Below are 8,589 nucleotides of genomic sequence, written 5' to 3'. Positions count from 1 at the left end.
TGTGAATCAACACTCAGTTTTTAATAAATCTTGATTTCCCTTTCCTTTGCCTTGTTTTCACTTGCTTTCATTTGGTTCCCCTTGCAATGCTTTGTATGTTAAAGGGTATTGTGTATCTTTAGGGAAGCGCCCACAAGAGCTGCTTAATTCAAAGCTGGTTTAGTAGCTCAGCCAGACGGCTCTAAAGGGCTCCACTGAAATCCAATTGCAGACAATAATGGGATTGCAAAACAAAAAAACGAAGCTCCTCATGCAGAGAGCGAAAGGAAAGAGCAGAGGAGATCCAGCGATATGAGGGAAGACGTCAAACCAATGACATATAATGGAAATAATAAAACAAACAGGATGTTTGTGACACAGTCTTATTACAGTGAACTAATATTTTAACATGAATAGGTATAAATTCTGTGAACTCTAAATGACAAATAAATAAATAAGACTTAATGGCAATATAGAAGAGGACTAAAATATTTCCTTCAGCTATAAAAGCACTCAAGAGTTGGGCTCTTTGTTCAATTGTGCCTGAGGTTCAGGGTTTCATGTTGGCATTTCCGTCTTGAAGAGGAAAAATAGAAGAGCTGAGTGTCAGAAAATCAGGGTATTTGAAGAGAGAGAAAAAAGGAAAAAGCTTCAGAAGTGAAAAGAGGGTCACGCGATGAATCAAAAAACAGACTCAAGAGAGATGGAGAAATAATTAATAAGTGCATAAATAAAAAATACAGTGACACCAACACATACTTGCATTTTTAATTCTTCATTGGAAAACAAATGCAGATAATGGAGGTTTTCCAATTGTGACAACATAAATCTGACAGAGTAAAGGGTTAATCAACATTGGGATCCCCTTTTCAGATGATTTTGTATTGACACTATACATATACATATATACACAGAATATTTCTGTGTGTTTTTGATATTTACACATCAATGCTGTAATAAACATTAACACATATTATGAATGTAAATATCAGATACTGTAAACAAAGACAAGCATATCATCCCCTCACAGTCTTTTGGCATATAAATACCATCACATTCATTTTATAGTAGAAATTTTTTCTTCCTTTGTCTTATAACACAAAGCATGTACACACTTTATATCCGTGTCAGTTTGTAATAATCATTTTTTTAATTCCTTCACCAATTATAATTCCATTTTCTTCAGAAAATCTTAAATATGTTTGTTTTTAAACTTGAGAGGTTTTTCTCACTTTAAAAGTTTTTGAATTCAAAGCAGAGGCAATGCTATAACACACTTGAAATAAACAAGTATTTTGTGTTGCTTCTTTAAAAATACAAGCCGTGATTTAAGTGCATGCATGCTTAAGAGGATGTGTACAAACCATGCGCCTCTTCCCATCAGTGCTCATTGAGGCAAAGGTGGAAACACGTGTATTTGGCATCTCTCATTATGTGGACGCTTTTTCAAGTGACTACAACGTACAGTAAGTGCAGGGTTTTGTTTTTTTTTTATGAACAGTGAGCAAGCTTGCAGAAAAGTGCAATTCTACCATAGTACCATAAAAACAATGTGGCCACCCAGGATGTGCATGTGTCAATACAGTTATAGCTTGCAAATCAAAAACCTCTGATGCATGAACATGTTCAAGTACAGCTCAGGAATAAAAAATAAAACTGACAGATATTTTCGCTTCAGTAGCAATACTGGAGTCATCAAATCATTTGAAATAACACCTGAATGATTTTTTTTTTTTTTCCTCCAATGCATACGAAAACCATATTGAAACAATTTTCAGTTGCAACCTTTGTGCATAATTAATGATGGAAGTCCATGTATGTCCAGGGTTTTTAATCCATTAGCAGTCAGTCCAGTTACAATTCCTACTCCTGTCAGGTGAAGTGAGTTCCTTCTTTAAAAACAGACACTAAAATGTTTTTAAAGCATCAGTTTCCCCACCGTATTTTCTTAAAAACGTCCTCTGTGCTTGTAGAGTTCTGATGAAAAGTGTGCGAAGATATTAAAAGACAAAAATAGGAATTGGGGTCTTCTGACTTAAGTCAATGAATTATTGTTGTCCCGCAGCCCAAAATAAACACCTTTCCTACTCAACATCTGCGAAGTATGATTAATGGCCTCGTAGATCAGTTCACATGTCCTTTAGGCCAGCCATAAGCAGTAATCAGGACACACGGAGTTCTCCCTATGTAGGATTTGGCAGCAGCTTCAGAGCTTCAGACAGACTGTTGCAGTTTTGCGTGCGTTTCCACAGAATCAAACAGTGAAGAAAACACGTTCCTAGGTTGCTGCAGTCCAAAATTCCCAGTCAATGTAAAAAAAAAAAAAAATGTCATGGAACATTTAACCACCCACATCAAGCAGGCCTACCTCACCCCACACTGCAGATAGTGCTTCTTCGCCTCTGGCCAGGTCTGCTTGAGCAGAACACGTGAATACCACTTTGGATGCAATCCTGAGGGTTTGCGGACCAGACAGATGAGGAAAATTAAACACGCCATGATGCAAACAGCTCGTGTTCCATCAAGACGTCTTCTCAAACCACTGAAAGGGAAATAATGAGCAGGTAAGTTCTTTCCTGTAATGACTGCAAGATCTTAAGAATAGGGTTCGGCACATTATAGGTTTTTCTTATTGCCAAAAAATCCCATAAAAGAACCCCCAAAAAACAATGGTCTAAACCTACTAACAAGTATTGGCTGATAGTGCTTATTTATCTGTGCTATAGAGCTCAACTGTTCTTAAGACTATTAAGAAAAAAAAACAAAAACAAAAAAAAAAACACATCAATGAGCCACAACATTTAACTGGGCGACATGTTCACCCTGAACATGAATAAACTACAATGGCTATCACTGTAGTTTATTTTAAGTAGATCCTACATACGTCATGCTGCCATAAATACTCCCTAGTGTGCCAAATGTTTATTAATCCACTGCTGAAAGTAGTCCCCTACAAATAATCTCCTGTTTACTACTGCTTGAGTAACTACAGGTGTCCGGCAGGGAAGTATTTTTGTTGAAATTTAAACTACATACTTATGACCTCTTAACACTTATATTAAGAACAAACAGCTTGGCACCACAGACAGAGTTGGAAAGTTTTGAAAGTATTGAGAAACAGACACATTGTTGATTTTTTTTAGCTGAAATGTAGAGCTCTTTATTCTACCCATACATGTGTATACAACATGCACTGGACTATCCACATTCATGCAATTCTTCACTGCTATCAACTGTTAGGCCTTAATTTCATTTGTTGGTTATTTGCATCACCAGGAGCTGGTAGATAAAAACAAACACAACCTTAGAAATGCACTTTAAAAAAAAAAAAGAAATAAAGAAAGGTACCGCTCTCAGATGGATAGCAAGATGCTATGTGCTTCTCTGGGACGTAGTGATGTGCGTGACTCCGCCTGCGACAGTCCTGCCTCCACCAGCAACTAAATAAGAAAAGACTTGAGTACTGAAAAACATTCTGGCATCAAGTTCATCACTTGATTCCTTCCATGAAAAATGTACCGGCCTCATATTGTTATGTCTGTTATCCTAGACACAGTTTGATATAAGAAGAAAATATAACAAAATGTGCTTATTACTTACTGTAAAAGTGTACACAACACCATGATCAGAACACACCCAATAACACACAACACCAGCACTGTGGCAACAGTCTGTTGTCTGTGATTAGTTGCTACTACAGCGAGCAGGTCTGCATGCTCACACCTCATCCCGACGAAGCCTGGATGGCACCTGAAATATGGAGTCAAATTATAAAAACTCAAATCAAAGTGTTTTTGGCCAACAGGTGAATACCAATACCTCCAGATGTTGATAACTAATCTGTGTCTAATCATGTTGATGTCATGCACCTGAGAAATGCTAAAACTGCTACAATCTAAGAGCACATTTTTCCCGTAGATTTTAAAATTAAAAAGACCCACAGGGCTGTGCAGTCCAGTGGAAAATAAAGTACTTATAATATGAAAACAGTCAGTACATTTTACATTTTCACATTTGGGGAAGGTTGGGGTTTTTCTGTCCACTTAGATTAAAGCATCTCCTAAAGCAGCATCAAACTGCATGCAAGTTTCATCTCACAATCACCACAACTTCAGCTTTCTCGCACAAGTTTTCTAATGGCTTTAGATCTTATTTCACTAATGTTTCTTTTAAAAAGGATGACAATATTTTGTTCCAACATAAAGTAAATTTCAGAACTTTAAACTCTCTACCAATCAGACCACACTGCAAAATGAAGCTCAAAGTGCTTTAAATGACCAAAATAGAAGAGTGCTTTCAATTGCACATATATTCCCAGGTAAAGTGTATGTGAAAGGTTGTAATTACTATGACTGCACTCTCACAAAACTGTGTATCTCATTTCATTTTGAGCGTAGTTTCAGCTATATTAGGTGATTTTAAAGTTTATGCTTCCATTCCTAAACATCAGATTCAGAGAGAAAACTGAACAATGAATGTACAAAGGACAGAATTTAATATTGAGCGAAGTGTGGACTTACACACACGCAGGCGTCTCCTCTAATATCAGGAAGCGGCAGGTGCCGTGGAAGCAGAAATGGCGGTGCGAGTCTGGACAGTCGTCGAAATGAGACCGAACAGCTGCAGCCACGAACTCTGTGAAGATGTACCACGAGACATCATTGACATTGTGAGAGAGACATTTATGTAAGAAAAGTTTGAAAATTTAGGACCGTGTTTCTGCTTTTTCTCACACCCCTTGAAACCAATGCAGAATTACATTTGTGAATTACAGTATTAAATTTAATTCAACTGCCCTTAGTCAGCGTACAGAACATGACACAGGTGAATATCATAAATCTAAAAATAGCCTTAATCTCGCAGAGACCTGAAACAACAACATGTTCTAAATCCTAAAGCTGACACCCACGCCACCAATGGTAGACTGAAGCCTTTTGTTCGCTGTTGCGTGTGGATGTGTGATGGCTGTGGCTGTACCTGGGAGGGGCAATTAGAGTCAAGAAAAGTCGAAGAAAACTCCCGGTGAGAGACGACAAACAAAAACCTCTGTCCATCAACCTGCATTAGGACTCAGGAGAGCGCACATCCCTGCAGGAACCCTTATTCTTTAGCAGAATTTAAGGCCTTTATTGTAGCTTACTTTTTTTTTTTTAAGCAACTATATTAGTTTTCACTCTGACAAACAAAATAGCAGACCAAAAATATCAGATTCAATGAACCAACCAGACAAACTGGGACATTTGTTTGTTTGTTTTTTTTTAACACACAAGCTGTACAGTCAGACAAATTCCTACATAACTGACTCAAACAGACGTCAGTGTTCCACAAGCAGCCGAAACAGATGCCACAGTGTGGCATTCAGGGTGGGAAGAGCATGAACATCCAGACAGATAGCTGCACAACAGCCTTCGTCACACACTCCATTCCAAAGGTAAATGGGCTTTTGGATTGCAGCCTACATGTATTGTCTCCTTCTTTCAGACTCTGTGAAAGCCCTCTGTTGTCCCTGAGGCATCTGCCTACCAACCCCTCTCTCATTCCATGTGATTTTGGCAGTGGAATGAGAACATTGAGACAGAAACCAGCCTTTAGGGCGAGTAAGGTGCTTTTCACATAATAACCTAATACTGTAGGTGCAGCTTTTGTGAAACTGCTGAATATACTGCTCATAATCTTTAATTTACCACAACTGCTGCCCTCACTCACGCTAAGAGGATCAATTATCAGTGCGCGCCACACTGTCTGCATAATGTTGATGCACTGCAGCTCAGTGGGAAGCTTTACAGTGTTGAGAACTCCTGCTGTGGAGGCAACGCTGCAGTGAGAGTGTATCAAGGGCTGCAATGAGGACAATTGGCACATTTCATCTGAAATGCAGTGACAATGACCTTGAACTCTTCCCTGCATCTTGGCACAACTAAACTAAAACTTACTTTTAACTGGGGGTATGCTGGTGGTAGTAGTTGCAATAGTTGTGGTGGTGGTTCTTCTGCTGCTGACTGTTGCAGAGCTGCTTGTCGAGGTGTTTGGAGCTGCAGATGAATTTGTAGCGATGGAAATGCCAGCGTCAATAATTGTTGAATTGGTCTGCCCTGTTTCAAATGTAAAGAGGGAATCTGCACAGAGGAAAATAAAACAGCTGTTAACACATCATACAGTCTGATGTGTAGAATCATAGGAATAACTACAAATCCCTACAGTAGTATAATATCAGATAAAGAGCTCCTAGTGTGGAAGGAGCACTACAGAGACGGAAGACATTTGGCTGGACAATGAGCTTGAACTGTCCCCTACATCTTCACCATCTTAATATGACTGTGCTCAGACTTACTTTTAACCGTAGGGATGTCAGTTGTAGTTGGTGTGGTGCTTGCGCTGCTGGTTGTTGCAGAGCTGCTTGTGGAGGTATTTGGAGCAGCCGTGGAGTTTGTATCAATTGAAATACGAGCTTCAATAATTGTTGAATTGCTCGGCCCTGCTCCAAATGTAAAGAGGGAACCTGCAGAGAGGAAAACAAACATCTGTTAGAATTTGATACAGTCCTGATGTGAAAAATTATAGGAAGAACAAAAAATCCCTGCAGGAATATAATAACAGAAATACCAAAAAGTTCACTGTAAACTCACCATTGAGTACCACAGACATACTAAAAGTACCTATAGGAATATAAAAAATATATATTACTGTATTGTGATTCCCCCACCCACACCCACACCCCCACCCCTACCCCAAGAAACCAGGATATGCCACATTAGAATATGTGACACCAAGTGTCACATATCCTACTATAAGATGAACAACCTGATGGTTAAACCCAGCAAATCTGCTGCTGTGCTGCTATGATCATGTGACCTGGTCTTCGATGTAATATCGATGCTTCATTGAGTAACTGGTACACAACAATAGTAACAGGGTCAAGCATCCACTAAAAGGATGAAACCAAAGGCTCTATAAATACACAAGGTCCTGTGAAGACACGCAATCTCAACTAGATACTGATCCAGCTGAAAAACACAGCCAGAGGAGTGCGTGGCAAAAAGGTTAATTGAAGCCAAAAGGAATTGAGAAATATGGTCATGTGTACCCTATTTTACCACTATAAAAACATATAGCACATAAATCCATCAAAATAATACATCCACTTTATATAAATTCATTGAATAACTTACTAAAGGCATACTGTTTCCACCATAGAGGAAAAAATCATTAAGCTCATTAAGGATAATGCAACCATAAAATCAATAGAGTAGCACAGAGAAGTAGGAGTATTGTAGTGACCCATGGTAAGTCGTAATGTAATCTACTGAATTCATATTAAATAATATCCAATCATCAGTGAACAGTACTGAGGGGTGTCATCTCACATCCAACTGTATTAACTTTAATCTTTAATTTCTACATTTATCTAAACCTAAACTGACAAGTCAAGATCAGATTTACTAATTTCCCCTGCAATGGGCTACTCACCGCTTATAAGAAAAATTGTATCCCAGAAAATCCGCGTCATTCTGACGATTTGAAGCCTAAACTGTAGAAACCTGAAGAGCAGCTTCAGTGAATTGCGGGCGTGTGTTAAGAAACCACATTAGTCATAAGTGTTGCAGACTCCTGGGCGAGCGGCAGCGAGCAGCAGCGACCATCAGCACGGGAAAATGCATTCAATCACACAGCAGGTCTGTAGACAAATGTGTGATCAACTGATAGTTGAGATGCTGTGGTACAAAAAAAAAGTCACTTTACTCGTGTTTTCTTTCTTCTTTCCTCTTCTCCTGCAGGATGAGCGAGCGTCTAACTTCACTGTGTTCAATTGAGGAAACTCGTGTAATCCTGTCAGAGGCTGACCAATTAGAGACAGAGAGGGAGGGGGAGGAGGAGGCATCGTCTCATTATGACCTCAATATGACACTTCTTCTTCTTTCTTTTCTTTCTTCACTCATGCATTTGATTTAATCCTAAACAAAGTGTGTGTCCTGCTCCATAATCCTTTTTTTTTTTTTTTAGCCATTTGCTGGACAAGTGGATTATTATCAATAATATATATTTAAATTAAAATGACATGTAAAATGTACAGGAGCGCACATAAGAGTCTATGAAACATCTAGAAAAAAAGGTATTTTAAATAAATAAATATTTTAAGATAAAGTTTCATTTCATGGAAATTAAATTACACTTTTTGTTTTACTTTTTTTTCATTTAGCCTTTATTTGACATGTTAGTATTTTTATGTTGTAAAGATTGTGATTTCTAATTTTGAGCCTATATGAATAAAACTGAGATAATGTCTTCTCCTGAAAACAGATTTATCAGATTCACTGGGTTCTAAAATTAACAAAAGTTCTTTTTTCTTTTTCTTCTTGTTTGTTTGTTTTGCTTTAAAGCAGTCCGACCTAAGAAAAGCTTTTCTGGTCCGTCTGTTCATTCATCTGTCAAACTGTTTGGTCCAGAATGAGATATCTTGACAAAAGTTGGCCAGATTCCCATGGAATTTGTTGTGGATATTCATGAGCTCCAAAGGACCATCTCAGTGCCACTCACTGCCACTGTGCCCCATATCAGGTTCAGAAAAGCTGCCAAACTTTCCTGGAAAGTGCAGCAGTGAAGTGTTTCGGA

General features: G+C 38.4%; 1 protein-coding gene across 2 annotated transcripts; it reads right to left on the bottom strand.

Moving 5' to 3' along the window:
- Positions 1-733: 733 nt before the first annotated feature.
- Positions 734-7,772, bottom strand: tgfa (transforming growth factor, alpha). Of its 2 annotated transcripts, XM_023414133.2 has the most exons (8): positions 7,447-7,772; positions 6,606-6,635; positions 6,311-6,478; positions 5,913-6,095; positions 4,500-4,614; positions 3,580-3,729; positions 3,328-3,419; positions 734-2,521 (listed from the first exon to the last, which is right to left on the bottom strand). In XM_023414133.2, the coding sequence occupies exons 1-8, from the start codon at positions 7,484-7,486 to the stop codon at positions 2,514-2,516; spliced, it is 786 nt and encodes a 261-aa protein (XP_023269901.1). In that variant the 5' UTR covers positions 7,487-7,772; the 3' UTR covers positions 734-2,513. The 2 variants fall into 2 exon arrangements, with proteins under 2 accessions (XP_023269901.1, XP_023269902.1); XM_023414134.2 differs by lacking the exon at positions 6,606-6,635.
- Positions 7,773-8,589: the final 817 nt, after the last annotated feature.

This window comes from Seriola lalandi, unplaced genomic scaffold (genome assembly GCF_002814215.2).
Source record: "Seriola lalandi dorsalis isolate HSWRI2012SDOR001 ecotype SW California unplaced genomic scaffold, Sedor1 jcf7180002054522, whole genome shotgun sequence".
Lineage (NCBI taxonomy): Eukaryota > Metazoa > Chordata > Actinopteri > Carangiformes > Carangidae > Seriola > Seriola lalandi.
Note: the sequence above shows the minus strand (reverse complement) of the source record. Positions and strands in the feature narration are given on the sequence as shown.